General features: G+C 40.0%; 2 protein-coding genes across 12 annotated transcripts in view; one reads left to right on the top strand and one right to left on the bottom strand.

Moving 5' to 3' along the window:
* C5H18orf54 (chromosome 5 C18orf54 homolog) overlaps positions 1-2,656 on the bottom strand; it is a 39,508-nt gene extending 36,852 nt beyond the window's left edge. For 2 of the 5 annotated variants that reach the window (XM_038401117.2, XM_043514235.1), the window contains exons 1-2: positions 1,851-2,001; positions 20-346 (exon numbers count right to left, since the gene is read on the bottom strand). In XM_038401117.2, the coding sequence (XP_038257045.1) occupies positions 20-296 (277 nt within the window). In that variant the 5' untranslated portion in view covers positions 297-346; positions 1,851-2,001. Of the gene's footprint in view, positions 1-19; positions 347-1,850; positions 2,002-2,054 lie in introns of those variants that run through there. The other 3 variants (XM_038401119.2, XM_038401118.1, XM_043514236.1) reach the window with 3 other exon arrangements.
* Positions 2,657-2,882: 226 nt separating this feature from the next.
* POLI (DNA polymerase iota) lies at positions 2,883-19,393 on the top strand. 7 transcript variants are annotated; one of them, XM_043514234.1, is made up of 11 exons: positions 3,123-3,391; positions 5,333-5,458; positions 6,024-6,188; positions 8,339-8,491; positions 9,757-9,993; positions 10,642-10,820; positions 11,357-11,448; positions 13,143-13,276; positions 15,614-15,807; positions 17,655-17,664; positions 19,104-19,393. In XM_043514234.1, the coding sequence occupies exons 1-11, from the start codon at positions 3,268-3,270 to the stop codon at positions 19,283-19,285; spliced, it is 1,596 nt and encodes a 531-aa protein (XP_043370169.1). In that variant the 5' UTR covers positions 3,123-3,267; the 3' UTR covers positions 19,286-19,393. The 7 variants fall into 7 exon arrangements, with proteins under 7 accessions (XP_043370166.1, XP_038257042.1, XP_043370169.1 ...); XM_043514233.1 differs by having other exon boundaries at positions 3,124-3,391; positions 17,655-18,014; positions 18,095-19,393; XM_043514231.1 differs by lacking the exon at positions 3,123-3,391 and adding an exon at positions 2,883-2,928 and having other exon boundaries at positions 17,655-19,393.
* Positions 19,394-19,617: the final 224 nt, after the last annotated feature.

Below are 19,617 nucleotides of genomic sequence, written 5' to 3'. Positions count from 1 at the left end.
TCATTTACAGGAAACATACCGTATTTTTGCACAGAACAATACTTTGCTGACTTATCTTTAGGAGTACTCTGACCTATGCAGATTTTTCCAGTGCTTACTTCTGAAGACATAAGACTTTGATCAAAATCTTCAATATAGGCCTCTAAAGCCTGAGATGCAGAGTTGTATACCTTGTCTTTGTATTGAATTGAGCCGTTTGAGTAGGAGTTACTACTGTTAAGGCTCCAGCTTGCTAGGAGAGAAGACACAGTAGATTCAGGCAAGTAAATGTTGTCTTTTTCAAACGAGCATGCCATGGCTTTTATCCAAATGACTAATGGAATCTCTTCTCATCTTTCTGAAGAGTCTGAGTAAAGAAATAAAAATACAATCAATCATCTCTTATGATGTGCTCTCATACACTGTACTTCCAAATCAAGCAGCTGTATGTTTATTAATCTCCAGTAAGAGTTTCACCAATTTTGATAGCTGCACTATTTACAAGCTAATAAATTCCATTCAACAATTTTAAGCTTGTATTCAGCTCTAAGCCAGATATTCAATCTAGCTACTGATCTCAGAGCTTTACAAAAATAAAAAAAAGTTTATGATTTATGCATGTATGAGTAGGCAATAATAGAAAAACAAAGGCATTCAGAGCACAGAACAAAAATAAGTCTGCATCTGGACAGAGAAAAATGAACGAATCTTGAGTGTTCATATGCAAAAGGCACCTCATATGCTGTACGGACACCACGCTGTTAAACTAGCTTTTTCCAAACAACGTTTGGTACTGAAAGATCCCAGCTAACCCCAGTTTAGCAAGAGGGGCATTTAGCACATGAATAGATTAAAGTCTGCCAGAACACTGCCTTCAGCTGGAACATCCCAAAATGTAATCCTATGACATCACATCTAGCACAGAAAACTCAAAAAATAATAGAACAAAATTGAAGAGATTAGTAAAAATGGTTTTAACAGTATAAGCAAGTGGTTCAGTTGAACATATCAAAGTGATAAAAGCACTATCATTGCAGAAATTCAAGAACAGTTTAGATGCAACCGTACTGGGAACGGTGTATTAAAGAACCCTGCCAACTACAGGTGTGGGTAACATTGGACAGGCTAAAAGAAAAGGAGTACTTGTGGCACCTTAGAGACTAACAAATTTATTTGAGCATAAGCTTTTGTGAGCTACAGCTCACTTCATCGGGATGCATTCAGTGGAAAATACAGTGGGGAGATTTATACACATAGAGAACATGAAACAATGGATGTTACCATACACAAGGTGAGCTATTACCAGCAGGAGAGCGGGGAGGACCACACCTTTTGTGGTGATAATCAAGGTGGGCCATTTCCAGCAGTTAACAAGAACGTCTGAGGAACGGGGGGGGGGGGGGGGAGGGGGGGGGAAATAACATGGGGAAATAGTTTTACTTTGTGTAATGACCCATCCACTCCCAGTCTCTATTCAAGCCTAAGTTAATTGTATCCAGTTTGCAAATTAATTCCAATTCAGCAGTCTCTCCTTGGAGTCCATTTTTAAACTTTTTTTTATTGAAGTATAGCCCCTTTTAGGTCTGTGATCGAGTGACCAGAGAGATTGAAGTGTTCTCCAACTGGTTTTTGAATGTTATAATTCTTGACGTCTGATTTGTGTCCATTTATTCCTTTACGTAGAGACTGTCCAGTCTGAGGGGCATTGCTGGCACATGATGGCATATACAGGCTTTAAATGGGCTTGGTTATAACAATCCCATGGGTTGAAATTTATTGAAAGGTCCTAAACCTAGAGTAGTACTAAATGCTGAAGCTGGGATTTTCAAGGAAGCCGAAAGGAATTTAATCCCATGAAAACAGGCACTTACCTTCCTTAAGCCTTCTTGAAAATCACAGCCTCCCCCAACCTGGTCACCTCATACGAGGGCAGGGCTGTTACCAAGCCCCGACCCCCAACGCCCGCCCCCGGCAGAGACCTTCCGCCCCCCCTGCCCGCTCCGGCCGGGGAGGCTGCAGTGCTGAGCCCCGGTGGGGGGCTCGGACACCCCGCGGGGGCTCTAAGGCACGCCTACCCAGGCGGGACAGTCAGCAGCAACATCCGCTCCCTTCAGCACCCGTAACCCGCCGTTGCCGCCCGCTAGTTTAAAGTACAACGACATTTCTTTCAAAATGGCGCTTGGCTACTCACTGCGCAGGAGCACATGGTCGCGCTCCTTTCTGGGAGTTGTAGTTTACCTCCTCCGCCGGAGCGAGCTGGGGACTACAACTCCCAGAATGCCCCGCGGGCCGTTGCCACTCATCGGCGCCGCAGAGGCGCGCTGCTGTGATCCAGGGGCCTGAGCTGGAGCCTGTGTGCTAGGGAAAGTATCCACTCCTCGCTTAAATCCCTCCCGAAAACTTAGGTCCTCACTTATGTCTACAATAGAGGACCCAATCATATTTTATCTGTCTATCAAACAGAGCCACTCAAATGTGCCTACTTGCCTAACTCACCCCACTAGTTGTACTGCAGTAACCCTCCTCTTTCTTCATCCCACCTCCATGTCCCTGTTGCTGTCTGTGCAGATTATCTACCTGTCTCTCCCACGCCGTCTATGGCCCCATTGCAGTACTATTGATTGCAATACTACCCGAGGACACCTGCCAGGGGCGCGAAGGGTGCTGCCAAGGCAAGACTCTCCTATACCCCCCTTTCAGAGAAGCAGCCGTGCTAATCTGTATTCGCAAAAAAGAAAAGGAGGACTTGTGGCACTTTAGAGACTAACACATTTATTTGAGCATAAGCTTTCGTGAGCTACAGCTCACTTGCATCCGATGAAGTGAGCGGTAGCTCATGAAAGCTTATGCTCAAATTTGTTAGCCTCTAAGGTGCCACAAGTCCTCCTATACCCCGCTTGCGCTCGTGTTAGGAGCGGACCCTGCCAGACAGGCCAGGGCTGGACGTGGGTAAGTGGCGGTGCAGCAGAGCGGTGCTATGTCCGACACAGCCAGCCTGGCTGCGGCGGGTGAGGCTGAGCTCCCTTGTCTCCGGCCTGCAGCAGTTTGAGCACGGGGCCGAATTCGAGGGCACTGTCTGGCCGCCGTCTGGACCCACCCCCTGCACGTGGCCCTAGCCCGGTGGGCGTGGCTACGGCAAGCGGGCGGGTGGGTTCCGAGCGAAGCGCTCGCGCTGCCCAGCCCCCGGTCGGTATCGCTGGGCTGAGCTCCGCGTGCGGGGCCGTCCGGCCTCTCCGGGAAGGGGCGGGAGCTGTTCACCTCAGTCCGGTCTTCCGCTGCGGCGGCCGCATGGAGCTCCCGGAGCAGCAGCAGCAGGAGGAGGAGGAACCGGATTGGCTTTGCCCGGAGCCTGGCGGGCCTGGGAGCCATGCGGCGCCCGCGAGAGGCTCCTCCGCCGCTCTCGGGGCCCAGTGTAAATACGGGCCCCATCACACCGAGAACGGGGCCGGGGGGCTGGAGCTGTTGCCGGCGGGGCGAATCTGGAGCCGGCCGGGCGGCATAGTCAGACAGATGTCGGGAGCTGGGGCCCCTGAGACGCGAGTGTTTTTCCCCTCCCGGAGCTGAGCGACACTCCTAGGGATCCCCGTCCTGCCCCCCGCGCCCACCTTGCTCCACCCAGCGTCTCCCCATTCCCTCTCCTCCCTGTTTCCCGCTCAGTGTCCCCCATTGCCCTTGTCTCCGCACAAGCGGCCCCCCCCCCCCATCGATGTTGGGACTGGTTCAAATGTGGAGCTTGTCAGAACTCGATTAATTTTTTATCATTTTGATGGCTAATAGCCATGCTTATTTTTAAGCATTCCCCCCCCCGGGTTTTAGCAATTTTTAATTTTTCACTGGGGGGGGGCTCAAACGGGCGGTGACAGACAATAGACTGAGTGAGATTTAAAAAGTTAAGGCTTTATAAGGGTTAAAACACAAATTGTCAACATCACCTGTCAAAATATATAAAGTAAATATTCTCAAATCGCACACTAATAAGTTCTCAAATAGAAATTTTGTTACTTTGCCTGTCTGTACGTTTCAGTTATTATCAGTGGAAATATTTTTGTTGTTGGTTTGTGTGTGCATTGGGAAATGATTATTTACCAACACAAATTTAATGCTTCCAAACCTATTTAAATATTAACAGTGTAGCGTCGTATTTGCTTGGTTTCAGAGTAGCAGCTGTGTTAGTCTGTATTCGCAAAAAGAAAACGAGTACTTGTGGCACCTTAGAGACTAACAAATTTATTAGAGCATAAGCTTTCGTGAGCTACAGCTCACTTCATCGGATGCATAAGCTTTCATGAGCTACAGCTCACTTCATTGGTTACATTGTGAAACACCACATCTGCGTGAAGTGCCATATAAATAATAATATCTAGAAAATGGTGCTGCTCCGAGTGCTCAGTCCTGTTTCACATTAGGAACATGCAAAAAACCAATTCAATGGAATTAGAAACCTTGGATTCAAACAGTTAAATGTTGCACATTGCAGCACATTTTCATATAATTTAAAGTGCATTCCCTTTCATCTAAAGAAAACAAGTCCCCCAGAAGGGGGAAAATCTGATATTTTTAAAAACATTAAATCTGTACTTAAGTATTAAAATGTAGTTTAGTACATTTTTTCTCAAACTTTCCTAAGAAAATATTCATCTTTGGGTCAAAAACCAGCATAACAGATTTAAACTTTAAGAAATATATTTTTTGAAATTATATAGTATGGGCCTTACTATATAATTTAAAAATATATTTCTATAAATTTTGCTCTTTGCATTTGATAGCATTTTTGCTTTCTGGTTGATGATTGGTTGCATCACTCATGGGCTGCTAGTAGATGGAGTTCATGTGCATATTCTTTCATAGACAGGTTTATTTATTTTAAACCTGCAGCAGTAGAGAAGCAGAAGTTGTAGAGATGCTAGGCAGGTGTGTTCTCAGAGATAAAGAGGTGGGAAATATGTTTGGTGTTCTCACTTTTGTGCCCACCCCCTGGATGCTTCTAAACAGAGTAGGAAAATCTTTATACATTTTCTAGCAATAATTAAAATAAACCAAGGCATACAATGTAAAGGGTGCTATATCACAAATACAACTTTATAAAATTGTTCAGTAAAAAAGAATCGAGGTGACACTGGCCATCTAAAAGAGGTCTTCAGGATGTAGACAGCAGTATCTTTTACTGATACCAAATCACTGTGACAATTGGCTTCTGACCGAATTAATGTATAATTTATAAAGTCTCTCTACTTTACCACACAGTGCTTGATTTCCAAGCATAGTTTTCATGTGCGAGATCGTTTGCTGCATTATTGACAAGGGTAAGAAGGATATTATCATCTTTAAACTTGGTTGTATATTTTCATTGCAGCAGGTCATGGCAAGACTGTACCATCAGGAAGTACAGCACACAGGGTAATTGTGCACATTGACCTGGACTGCTTTTATGCACAAGTAGAAATGATCCATAATTCTGAATTAAGAGACAGACCTTTAGGTAAATTTATATGTTGCTGTTTATTGCTGTTTGGTTTATGTTTATGTGGTTGGGAAAGATAAAGATACTTTTTTACTCGTACTCTGGTCTTTCATAATTTACTCCACTTGGTTGTAAGGGTCAGTTGAGCTTAAAACTGTTGGTACTATTGCACGTGAATTTACTAATCAATGAAAGAAAAGAGTGAAGTAAATATTTTTAAATTAATTTTATACTAATGCAGATGTGCCCATGTATACATCAGGTTGCATGTTAAGGACGAAAAATAGTGAGAATGCCTTTTAATAAGTGAAAAATTAATATGGCATTTAAGAAAAAATATTTTATTACCATAAAATGTTCTAAGACCATGAGCAGGGGTCCTGCTTCCATCAGTCTTACACAATAAAATTAGGGTGTATTTCTTCTCAAAAATGGTATTAAATTTTTACTGATTGAGGGATTTGCATTACAGGCTTTGATAGCAAAGTGTAAACCATTGGCATGGAAGTACTATAATAAACAAGTGACTCATTAAAATGTTATGTAAATGTCAAGTGTTATGATTTTTTACTTTTGTTTCCAGGTGTTCAGCAGAAATACTTGGTAGTTACCTGTAACTATGAAGCCAGGAAACTTGGAATTCAGAAACTTATGTCTGTCAGAGATGCTAAAGAAAAATGCCCAGAGCTAGTGCTAGTTAATGGAGAGGACCTGACACAATACAGAGAAATGTCATACAAGGTTACAGGTACAGGTTAACAGTTTTTTAATAGTGGGAAATAAGTACTGTACATATACTTATTATGGTAAAAAAAATTCCTGCAGAAACATTTCTGATTTTATGTGAGCTTTAGAAAATTGTCATAAGGCTTGTAGGGTAGGGATGCCATCTCAATCTCTGATTCCATCAGATTTCACAGACTAAGCAGTTGGACCCAGCCATTATCTAGATTAGAGGAGCATGCTAGATTCAGCCAGCTGGGTGTATTTAAATGGCCTACATGACATACTAGGATTCTGCAGAATCTTTAATGTTAATATTTTTCAAATGAAAGGTAAGTTTCAAGCCCTCATGGCAGAGAGAACCTTCCAAAAATGAACTGAGGGGAAACTGATGTCATGACATCTGCCTGAGACTGCAGATAGCCTGAGTGAGACTCAGAAGTATGAACTCCTCTGTCCCTTGTTAATCTTCTTCAAGGGGTTGATAATGAAGTCCACAAGATTGGGAATTTGGAGTTACTGCAGGGAAAGAATTACAGAAGTTAAAACCTTGAAGACTCACAAAGAGAAAAGGGAAAGGAGCAGAGAAAGGAAGTAAATCAAAGGGCAAAATAGCAATGGCCTAAAGGGAAGCAGATTTTCTCATTGAGTGCTGAAGAGACAATAAGATATTGAATAAATACATTTTAGTATTACCTTGCAGCTATGTTCTCCTCTTGAGTTCTGTGCAGATTTCTCACTTAGATCAGTGGGAAATCCACTATGGATTGTAGAGAATATGAAGTCCCAAGTTTAAATTATTACACTATGTGGTTATTGTCACAATTTCAGAGCAACTACACTTCTGACTTCCTGTGTAGTTTGCTCAAGGGATGTTCTCTTAAATATCAGGGATCTAGCCACCAGCTCTTTCCAGACAGGGACCTGCGTCCCTCTCCCTCCAGACCTGACATGTAGGCTGCAGCGTCCTGCAATTCACTGTGATTATTCCCGCAGCTCTGCCCTAGCTCAGCTTTATCTCAAGGGCTAAGACTGTGATTTACCAGAGACCAAACAACCGTATGCAGAACACAGTACATTTATTTTAGGACAAAAATTTTACAGAGAAAACATAATAAAACAATAACAAGTCGAAACACATACTTTGGCTTACTAGAGATTCCCCCCATTTTCCTTATGGAGACCCAATGACATTCCAGGGTCCAATCTAGACGAGTGAGGGGTTGTCACCTCCTGCCCTGCAACCTTGGGTGCTTCACGTTTTGCTGTTGTAGGTCCCACAAACAGCCTTCTAGCATGTAGGTTACACCCTTCGTGTCTGTATAGCTGCAATCCTGGTTCAGCAACTCTGACTCCAGCAGCCTGTCAGCAACACACCAGCCACACTCTAGCTTCCAACAGCCTTGGTTACTACTTACGGAGTGACACCAATATACTTCCAGATCCAAATTTTCCCCAGAAACTTGTGTTCTGCATTTCCCAGCCATATAACTTTTTATTCCCATAATAAAACTTTATGTATAATGTGGCTACACATTTTTCACCATGATATTATTGACCAACAAATTTATTAGTTTTCAAGTGATACCTCACAAGGCATATTTTGTAAAAAGATTATTACAGTGGTGTATAGGTTGTGAACATAGGGATGCATTCAGTCACAGACCCCATTGGGTTCAACTCTTTCAAACACTTAAGGAGGGTGTCCATCTTGGTTAAAGAGTCTTGTCAATTTGTTGGCTAAAACTAGGGCTCAGTTTGAACCAGTATATGCAATTAATCATGGGGTTGGTACCTTTCTGTAAGAGTTTACCTGTCCCAGGGTCTGTAGTAATTATGCCCCCCAGCGATTTTAGGTCCTGGATGGAGCTTGATAACCTTCCCCACCAGCCAGCATACAGTTCCTGGCTCACTGAAATACAGCTGAGAAGGTGGGTGAGGTAATATCTCTTACTAAACCAGTTTCTGGTAGTGAGAGAGACAAGCTTTCAAGTTTACATAGCTTTTCTTCAGGTCACCTTGTCTCCCTAATGTCCTGGGACCAACACGGCTACAGCAACACTGCTTACAACAATGAGAGATACAGTTAACATTTATAAAGTGGATACAGTAGTCTAAAGATATCTCTGTGTTTGTCATACCTGTCCCAGTTACATACTTTGCTTTTTTCCATAGAGCTACTGGAAGAATTTAGTCCACTGGTCGAAAGACTTGGATTTGATGAAAATTTTGTGGATATCACAGAGTTGGTAGAGAAGAGACTAGCACAGCTGCAGAGAGATGGCTGTTCCAAAATGTCTGTGTCTGGTCATGTGTATAATAATCAAAGTGAGTGGTTATTCCCTATTTTGCTAAAATATTTTATTAAATATTAATAGAATTTAGTACAAAAATTATCTTGATAACTACATTTATGAAACTTTTTAAACTGCATGATAACACATTTCCTATTCAATACAGTATTGTCTGGAAAACTTTTATTTTCCCTATGGTTATACTGCCAGGAAACAACTTGCAATATACTATAATTTTAATATCTGAGAATCTCATTTTGAGTGGCATGTGTACCTTCGTATATTAATGTCAGTGGAAGTTGGACATGCACAGTGAGTTGAGTGAATAGATTCTTTTGTTTGTGGTCTTCAAAAAGACAGTTAAATGTAGAATTAAATATCTAGTTTCATTGAGCTTAAAGTAACAGCTTTCATGTTAAATTTAGTTAAATTTTCATGAAAATTTAGTTTTAAGTGTTTGATTACTGTGTGTCAGCTAATTGAAATTTTCATCAAACATATTCTTAATGTATACCAAAAAACAGAGCAAAAAGTTTTGCTGTACAGGATGACTGCATGGGAGATTTATACTGAAGTCACTGGGGCTGACTGTAGAAATTGGACTGATTCATATTCTCCACTAGGATCCTTTTAGCTCACAAGTGCACACAATTGGCATAGCAAGATTTATATTCATTTCATAAATGAAGGAAAAGAGCAGTTGATTTTTACCAGACTAGATGTTAATATCAACTGTTGCTATAATTTTTAATACAGTTCTGAGAAAGAACTGCCTTAATAAGGTCTCATTTCATTAATGTTCACCTTTGAGTAACAGAGATGGATACCTTCCAGTTATCTTAATTAAACAAATGTTGTACTCCTAAATCTCTAATTCATTTATTTTTCCATTTGGTTATATTGAGGCAAGAGTCTGTTACATGATTATATTTACATATTCTTCTTTGATATCTATTAAACATTTATAGAGTGTATTTATCCTTAAAGTACTTTCCAAACATTAAGTAATTTTCACAATAATTCTGTGATGCTAGAGTATTACCCTTTTAATTTTAGGGAGGAGGTTACTGAGGTACAAAGAGGTTAAATTACTTGTCTGAGGTTAAATACTTACTCTATGGCAGAGAACCCAATAGTCCTTACATTCAGCCCCTTGACCTACCCAGTAGACCACACTCTTTCCCATAAAGTTTTTAATAGGTTATAAGCACATGAATCTTCTTATTAGCGAATGGACCTGTAGTGATTTGAGTGGTCATTGTATGCTGAGAAGTGACCACCTCTTTTTTGTCTTCACAGCTGTCAATTTACATGATGTGATGCATATAAGACTTGTCATTGGATCTCAGATTGCAGCAGAGATGAGGGAAGCCATGTACAATAGATTGGGTCTTACAGGCTGTGCAGGAGTGGCCTCTAACAAATTACTATCTAAACTAGTATCTGGTACCTTCAAACCAAATCAACAAACAGTTCTTCTACCTGAAAGCTGTCAGGACCTAGTAGGCAGCCTCGATCACATCAGAAAAGTGCCTGGTAAGATATTGGTGCCACAGTCTTTTATTTAGACATTGTGAGAATTCATAATTTTAATATACACACTATGCTTTTAAAACTGAAAGAATTTTAAAATCTGTTTTTTCATATTTATATTTACTTTTTGCATTTTACTCAAACTAGTCAGTGAAATTATACTAGTTTGTTGTACTTCTGTTCTCTAGTCCGTGTCACTTTTTGGTTCTGCACTAACACAAGTGCTGCAGCTTTTGGGTTGCAAATACCTAAAAAGAATGTATAAATCTCAGACTGTTTTCATTGAAACCCAAACACTGATATTGATATCAGTACTTATATAACTTATGAAAAAAAATTTGCTCAATCCTAAAATGTGGGTCTCAATTACTTGAAAATGTTGCCTCAAAGAACTTCCAGTTCTATAATTTAAAATAATTACATTTGATAATGTCTTGTTTTATATGGCAAGACACTATAAATTATATTTATAGGGAAAAGGTACTTTAGTTTATTAACCAAATAATAAATTAGTTTTTAGTATTTTATATAATATATAAATTATAAATACAACTTGCTAAGCATATCTTAATCTTTTACATGGCTTTCCTGTGTACTGTTTTATTTTGTAGAGAGATTTTACTCAAGTTATCACACACCTTTTTCATCTAGGGATTGGCTATAAAACTACCAAGCGCCTAGAGTTGCTGGGTCTCAGCAGTGTGCGTGATCTCCAGACCTTTTCACCTGTAATACTAGAAAAGGAACTAGGAGTTTCAATTGCTCAGCACATTCAAAAGCTCAGCTATGGAGAGGATGACTCCCCTGTGGCCTCCTCAGGACCTCCTCAGGTACAAATGACATATGAAAATACAGTTTTTCAGAATGAGAAGGATTGCACTCTTTGAGTACAGTTTTGCTGAGCTTGCTGACATCCAGTCATAATGAACACAGGAATTGTCATACTGGATCAGACCAGTAGTCCATCTCTTCTGGGATCCTGTCTCTGTCTCAGTACTATCTGCTTCGAGTAAGTTGCAAGATATCCTACAATTATGGGATATCCTGCCACTCAGGAAAGTTTTTCCCAACTCCCCATAGTTAGAAGTTGGCTTATGCCCTAAAACATGGCAGTTCATACCCCTTCAAAATTCTTTAAATTTTATTTATTTTTACTATTATAACTCAGGATATTCTTGTTACCTCTATTAATGTCTGATCTTTTTTTGAATCCTGCTGAGCTCTAGGTTTAATGGTATTTTGTGGCAATGAGTTCCAGAGGTTAATATGTGAATTATGTGGAAAAGCTATTCCCTTTCATACCTTTTGAATTTGCTTGGTCACTTGGTAATACACAAAATTAAAAGGACTATTGCATTTCTTACAGTCCCTTAGTGATGAAGATTCTTTTAAAAAATGTTCATCAGAAGTGGAAGTTAAAAAGAAAATGGAAGAACTACTTGCTAACCTTTTAGACAGGTGACTGTCTTCATTTGTTCTTATTGCTGACTGAGTTTGTGATCTGAAAGAACACTGGGCATACGTAAGGTTTGTCTTATATTTTGCAGAGCATACTTTGGTCTCTGCTATCTTCAGAATGCTGCCTCTCTAACTTCTTCCTCATTACCTTTCATCTCTGAACTTGTGAAATGTGTCCTCTTCAACTGTGGCTTCAAATTCCCCTCCTGCAACTCCATCCTGCTCCTCTCCCCCAGTCTGGCTTTCACCCTCTCCACTCCATTCAAACTTTTCTCTCTCTACCCTGTCCCTGGGTGATCTTATCCACTTGCATGGTTTCAGTTACTATTGTTATGCTTCTGTCTCGCATCATCTTCTTCTCCACTTCTGACTGCTTCCCTTGGTTAGACCTTGCATCTCAGCCAGTTTCTCTGACATCTCTTTAATGTTGTGCCATCAGCTTAAGCTTAACGTGGCCAAAACTGAACTCCTTATCTTGCCTTCTACTGTTCTGCACAACTGCAGACAACACCATCATCATTCCTGTTACTCAGGCTTATAACCTCGAGGTCATCTTCAACTATTCGCTTTCCATTACTACTCACATCCAGGCAGTATCCAAATTCTGCTTCTTGCACATCATCATCAAGATACTTCCATTTATTTTTGTACAGACAGGGAGAATTAATTCATTCCCCTTATCTCCTGTCTTGATTATATAGCCACCACAAGTATGTTTACACTTCAATGTAAGCTGAGGGTTCAAATTCAGGCTCAGGCCTAACTCCCCTTCCATCTACACACAAATTGTGCTAACCCAGGGATTGGATCCGGGGTTCCAGGACACCACAGGGGTGGAGGATGTTAGCCTTCCACTCTGCCAGGGCAGAATTGTTCCCTTCAACGTATTTTCTAGTACAAAGAAAAGGAGTACTTGTGGCACCTTAGAGACTAACAAATTTATTAGAGCATAAGCTTTCGTGAGCTACAGCTCACTTCATCGGATGCATTGTAATGCATTGTAATGGATCGTAATGCATCCGATGAAGTGAGCTGTAGCTCACGAAAGCTTATGCTCTAATAAATTTGTTAGTCTCTAAGGTGCCACAAGTACTCCTTTTCTTTTTGCGAATACAGACTAACACGGCTGCTACTCTGAAACCTGTGATTTTCTAGTACAGTCATTCTCAACCTTTTACGTACCAGGACTGCCTTTTAATACTAGGACCTTATACCACTTAGCAATATGGGATGGACAAGATGGTTGCATCTCTAGGTTGAGAACCATATTCTAGTACTTCCAGCAGCCCATGTCTAAAAATCTCAAGCAATGGGGCTTCCACCACTTTTTTTTACTAATGTAGAGATTTTTTCCTTAAGCGAATAAAACAGTAAGTTTTTTTCTACATGTCTTCAACCGTGTGCAATACTGAACAAAAACTATTTATTGAAACCATTTGTAAAAAATGTGAAGAAATAAGTAGACATTGCCAATAGAGTTGAGTTAGGAAGCACTAGAATGGTATCAATTGGGGAGAATGAGGCAGGAAAGAAATTAAAGCTAAAGCTTTAAAGCTTCTTATGTTCTATACTATTACCATTATTTTGTTTCACTTTCTTGATGGATTAAAAAAAGATATACATTACTTACTTGATCCAGTTGCTTTGAAAGTATTTGTAAATTGCTCTGCACTGCACACCTTTATTTTCTTCAGAATATCCAAAGATGGAAGAAAGCCACATACAATAAGATTAACCATCCGTAAATTTTCATCAACCAATAAATGGTTTAGTCGGGAGAGTCGTCAGTGTCCTATTCCCTCTCATGTTGTTCAGAAATTTGGGACAGGTAAGAGCTTTTCTGAAGTTTTGTTTTCAGAAAGTATTTGGTCAGTTGTTAGTTTGATTAAGGATTCCTTCAGTGCACAATATGTTGTTTGAAATTTTAACCAGGGTCGCTTTAACTGGAGAAATGCCCAAGTATTTGGCACATTCATCGGAACAATGAAACGATACTTCCTTTCTGGGAAGGAAGGTTTATCAGTCTATTAATTTCAGTATCAATAAAGTTTCAGGTATTAAGCATTACCTTTATTTTGCTTTGTTACTTTAAATCTAGGTTTCTGAACAATGTTTCATATTCTGTTTTTTAATTTAAAGTACACCTCTACCCCGATATAACACTGTCCACGGGAGCCAAAAAATCTTACCGTGTTATATGTGAAACCGCATTATATCGAACTTGCTTTGGCCCCTCTGCTCCTTGTCCCCTGACCACCCCCTCCAGACACCCCTGTCCCTTATCACCCCCGAGACCCCACCCCCTACCCAATCCCCCTGTCCCCTGACTGCCCCGCTCCATGACAGGCACTCACCGGGAGTGACGAGAAGTGGAGCAACATGGCCCCAGCCTGTTCCACTCAGCCAGCTCCCAGCTGTGGCTCTCTGCTTCCCACCACCGGTGAGTGCGAGGAGGTTGCAGAAAGGATCCCATCCCGAACTCACCAGCAGCAGTAGAAGCAGAGCAGCCCGGCGCCAGCCCGCTCCACTCTGCCAGCTTCCTGCTGCAGCGCTCCGCTTCCCGCCGCTGGTGAGTGCGGGGAGGTTGTGGAAAGGATGCCCCCTGCATTCACCAGTGGTGGGAAGCGGAGTGCCGTGGCTGGGAGCTGGCGGAGTGGAGCGGGTTGGGGCCAGGCTGCTCTGCTTCCATCGCTGCCGGTGAGTGCAGGAGGGGATCCCTCCCCCGAGCGACACGGCTGGGGACAGGGTGAGGGAAGCGGAGTGGGCTGCTTCTGGCCCCCGGCTAATCACCCAGGCCACTCTGGGCCTGCTGGGCCCCCCAAAGTGCCCCCCCACAGCTCCTGACTCCCAGACAGGTGTGGGTATAGGGGAGGCCTGCTTTAACGCGTTGTATGCGAACCCATATTATATCGGGTCATGTTATATCCAGGTAGAGGTGTATTGCGTTGATTTTATGTGATAGCTGTATCTCAGTGAAACAATGTTAAAAGCGCAGGACTTCCTGGCAGGAATAACTTTGTTCAATAAGTAACAAAGTTGTTAACTCAGCCTTGCAAGATTGTTATGGGAGTTTACTAACCCAGGCACAAAATATACTTGCCTGCCTTTTACCCTGATGTTGAAAAATTAATTAAATATAACACATCTCTGTCCAAAAAGAAGAGAGAGAAATTACATGCAAGGGATGAATGAGTGAAAGGAATTTTGTGTGGCTGTTAGCTATAAGATTTCAGGATCACTCCTTATCCAACAGTGTGTGACATGTATACAGTCTTCCTCCTCTGAAGCCAGGGTTTGTACATCCTAAATAAGGATACAGTCTTTCATTTGCCACTTCATATGGAGTTTATCTTTTCCCTATATTTGACCAATTACTTCACAACTATTCAGTATCATTATGTTTTCTCTCTTAGGAAGTATAGAGTTTAATAAAATACTGTAATCATAGACCGAAATTGGTAAAGGGTTTCACCTCTGAATCCAATCTAGATTGGAAGAGACCAAAAGTTATTACCCTCTGATAGGTCCACACACTCCTGCGAAAGTAAATAAGTGGTCTTAGTCTAGCTCTTTGTTGTCAGATAGCCATATCACACAAATTGTCATTGTCATTAATTGGATCCGTTTGAAGACGATTTAATAGAAGTGGAGAGAGAGCTACTCTCAGTTGTATAAACAGGCCTTTTCCATTTGCATGATGTTAGTTTAATTGTGTTTGTTTAAATTGACCACTTTTTCAATTATCCCATCACTTCTCAACAGAGATGACAGGGCAGAACAGGAGAGTTTGTATCATTAATATCTATGCTATAGAGATTCCGTGGGCATGTCCCTGGGGTTGTCAATCTGGCACTTCTTGCAGTCATAAAATTTATTTTAGAAAACCTTTTTAAGTGTCAAAAACTGTAAACTTAAGTCTCTTTATTTTTAGATGATCAAATAAATGCTGCCTTACTTGGCATAGCTGTAGTTATAATCCCTCACATTTCCTAAGAACTGAGATTTTTCAGTGAATTGAACAATTAGAGTACTTTACGCTAACTTATTTTGCATTAGTACAAAGTGTTAAAAGTCCAGACTATCTCATGCACAAACCTTAATTCCATTCAGCCCCTTATAGAAAAGTTTAAATTAATTCTGCTGTTTGTTTACATTTCATGTTCAGGAAGCTGTGATGTTGTAGCCCCACTGGTTGGTATCCTTATGAAATTGTTTAGAAAGATGATAAAAGTGGAGATGCCATTTCATCTTACCCTTCTGAGCGTCTGCTTCTCAAATCTTAAAGCTCTGCCTAGCCTCGCCAAAGGATCCATAGGATTTTATTTAACTCGGTCGTCACCCCCATCAAGTGCTGGCAAAGTAAGTTGAAGATTATTAAAAACTGTCAATCAAATCAAGTGCATTAAATTCTGACTGAGACTGTATATATGCTGTAGTATCCTTAATACTTGAAAAAGTTTTATAGTCCCAAATATCATCTTGGTAGTAAAAATGAAGGACTCTGTGGGCTCTCCTGAGTACAAGCTATTTACAAGATGTGTTTATGCTATCCTTCTTTGGTAGTATTAACCTGTTTTCAATTACCATGTCTTGAATGGGACAATACTAGGCAATGAAACTTTTACTGTGGGAAAAAGAGAGGAGCTTGTGGAGTCAAGGTTTTCAGAAGTGGATGCCTAAAATTTAGGTTTCCCACTGACTTTAATGGGAGCTCTTCTGCCTGCTCAGCATGTCTGAAAAATCAGGCCACTTAAGTAGATGCCTAAGTATGAAATTAAGAGCCTAATTTTTCAGCATCCATTTTTTAAAACCTCAGTGCTTCTGTAATGTGTGATCTATAGTTCATGGTGGAACTGAAGTGACAAAGATATTTTATGAGAGAGAGAAATATTTAGAACTGTTTAGCTTGAATTTAATCTTGTTAAAGTGCCCTTAATTTACCTTTTTGCACTTAGCTATAAGGGTGTCTTCAAACACTGGATTGCTTTGCTTTCCATATGCTCTTAACTCATCCTGTTCAGGCTAGGAATTAAGGGTAGGATTTCATCTTCAAATCTCACTTATATAATTTAAATCAACTATGATGTGTTACTTTAATATAGATTTTTTTTTAATGGAAATGTATATAGGGAAGTTGACAAAAGACCATGGTTGAAATCTTGGCCTGTTGAAGACACTAGTAAAACTCCCATTGATTTCAGTGGGGCTAGCACTTCATCCCAGATGTCTTTGGGGGGAGGGATAGCTCAGTGGTTTAAGCATTGGCCTGCTAAACCCGGGTTGTGAGTTCAATTCTTGAGGGGGCCATTTAGGGATCTGGGGCAAAAATTGGGGATTGGTGCTGCTCTGAGCAGCGGGTTGGACTAGATGACCTCCTGAGGTCCCTTCCAACCTGATATTCTATGATTCTGTATTTTTTAATTCTTAGTATTTGTGAGTCACTGTACTCTTTATCATTTAAGATCTACTTTGTATTTAGAAACTTGAGGTTAAATTATCAAAATTCTGGTCCTTGGTTACATACAAGTAATCATGACTTCAAGTCACACATTTATACATGCAAACAGACACTTGCGTCTATAATGATCAGTATTTGGTATGCAATTACTCCATTAGGTGAGATGTGCAAAGTTTATATCTTTTGTTCTTGGTTCTCTCCTTTTTTCACTACACATTTGTCCATAGCTGACCACCTTCCCTTTCACAATCTGTCATACAACCTATATGCAGACATCCAGCTCTGTTAACTCCCTACCCCAGCTTCTCAGGTGTCCATGCTCTCATATCTTCTCTTTTCTCTGATAATTACTTTTACACACAGGCTCATTCTTATTTTCTGGGTGCAACATCATTTTGTTTGAAAGTTTTGCCCTTTTAAATTTTCTTTAGATGCTAACTTTAATGATACAGTCTGTAAATAAGTATTTAGGCATATTGAAGGACTTTGATGTAGCTGGGCTGCCAGACAGTACTTGATTTACAACCCCAGCAAAACTCTTTAAATATCTGGTCCATTATCTATCTCTAAGTACTATGCTGAATAGAAAAATCTTTGTTGCTGGGTCATTCAGTGGTAATTTTTGTTTGTAGAAGCAGGATTTAAGGGATCACTAGCAATAAAATTGTATTTATGACATGGTATCCTTTTAATCATTTAATATTTTTCATATGAATTATGTAGCTAAATAATATATTTTATGCTGCAGAAAATGGAAGGTGTTCCACAAGACCAGGTGAACTCCTGCAGTTTTGTACAAGACGGAAGAATTAGAAATATAAGAACTAGAGAATCTTCACTAGAAACCAAAAGCTGCACAGAAGAACCTGAAATTTCTCTTTGCCCACTTCATTTGCTTCCTGCTGGCATTGACCAGGAGGTCTTCAGTCAGCTTCCAGAAGATATTAAAGAGGAAATTATTTCTGACAAAACTGGGGAAAGGATCCATACAAAGAATGTTTTGAGTCAGCCATTACCTTTTTCTAAAGGAGCACTACCATTTTTTGCACAAGAACAAATGCACAGTACCCCGAATTCCAGAAGAGCAGATCATAGTATCAGCAGTTTGGTATGCAGTGAACACTTTCAATCTACCAGTGAGATGGAGACTGCCATGGTACAGAGGCCTAATCCTAATTGTATTCTCAGTCTACAGGATCCTCCTGAGTACCCTGAAAGTGCACTAATGGATGACTATATGGAACAAGTACCTAAGGAATCACTGAATTTCAATAACACTGATTCAATTGTATTGAACTTGCAAAGTCAACAACATTTTCTTGAGCCCCACAGTTCAGACACCCAAGAGCAGCCCACTGGAGCAGCCTCTCAGGATAAAGGTCAGAGAGAGCAAGCGTCTGGAGAAGGAAGAATTGTATTTCCTCCTAATGTTGACCCAAATATTTTTGCTGAACTACCTGCAGAAATGCAAAAGGAACTACTGGCTGAATGGAAGAATCTAAAACCTGTTTCCAAAATGCACATGAATAAACCTTCTGAAAAGCTAAAAACAAACAAAGGAAAAAAGAATGTGATGATGTGTTCACCACAGTCTAACAGTTTATTAAGGTATTTTAAACCAAAGTGATTATTATATACATAATACAGAGATGACTGGTGTAAAAATAAGGACATCATAAGCCCTAGCACTTAGAGGTAAAACAATCATATTCATGCATTAAAGAAATGCACTATTTTAAAGTGTAATGTGACAAAATAGCATACAGAAACAAACAGACCACCTCAACAATTAATAGTGTAAAACTATTGATAATTCCTCTTAAAAGTGATTAATACTATGTATTCTTGTGTTAAACTAGCAGATTAATGTTTTATTTAGTCCAAAGAGAGTAGCAAGGGAGACTGCCTTCCCCTAAAATGCACATTAGATGTGATGAAACCTCCAGTTGTTACTACCCTTATTAAAATATTGCAAACCATTTTGAAACACTTACACTTGTTCGTGTATCAACTAAATGGCATCCATTAGGGCATGGTGTTCTTGCTGTTAAAACATTTTTTAAACTCAAAATACAGAAAATACTGACTTGAATGGTGGGGCTTGTGAAACTAATGGAATATAGAGAAAATAGTACTGCTTTCTTAGTAGTTACAGTCACTAACTGCTAGAGGTAAAACACCTCAGTAATGTGAACAGAGCATCGTGTACAGGCAGTTCTAAGTCACAAATTGGCTTTTACTATTTGTAGTTGGAATAGGCACCAAGACAGTTGTCAGCATTTCCAGCCATTGATTAGGCGAGGTCCCAGTTCGGAAAGATACTTAAGAACATGCTTAACTACTTTGCTGATTTACCTCAATATTGATTTAGGAATATAATTTAAAAAAAAATCTTGGCCAGTGAAGACTGATTACAAAATTGATGTTTAAATGTTAGCTAATTATTGTTGCAAAGTAACTTGTAATAAACACATTTACAGTTGTTAATACCTTGCCTGTTTTATTCAAGATAAAATAACTTTGAGATGTACTAATCTAAAGAGATATTTTACTATTAAAATGTCAATGCTTTTAATTCTAGGGCAAAATCAAATTATGCTTAAATCCTAAATACTGACTAATTCCTGAGAGGAACATACTAATTAACAATTGCTACATAACAAATTATCTCAAAATAACTTTACACAGTAAATGAAGTGAAAGTGTGTTAC

Source organism: Dermochelys coriacea, chromosome 5 (genome assembly GCF_009764565.3).
Source record: "Dermochelys coriacea isolate rDerCor1 chromosome 5, rDerCor1.pri.v4, whole genome shotgun sequence".
Taxonomy (NCBI): domain Eukaryota; kingdom Metazoa; phylum Chordata; order Testudines; family Dermochelyidae; genus Dermochelys; species Dermochelys coriacea.
Note: the sequence above shows the minus strand (reverse complement) of the source record. Positions and strands in the feature narration are given on the sequence as shown.

What these genes read in the sequence shown, in the direction of transcription:
- POLI (XM_038401114.2), top strand. Translation starts at nt 3,268, where the DNA reads ATGGAGCTCCCGGAGCAGCAGCAGCAGGAGGAGGAGGAACCGGATTGG. An exon ending in CGCCGCTCTCGGGGCCCAGT is followed by an intron (nt 3,392 to 5,332) that starts GTAAATACGGGC and finishes TTTTCATTGCAG; the next exon opens with CAGGTCATGGCAAGACTGTA. An exon ending in TCACATCAGAAAAGTGCCTG is followed by an intron (nt 9,994 to 10,641) that starts GTAAGATATTGG and finishes TTTTTCATCTAG; the next exon opens with GGATTGGCTATAAAACTACC.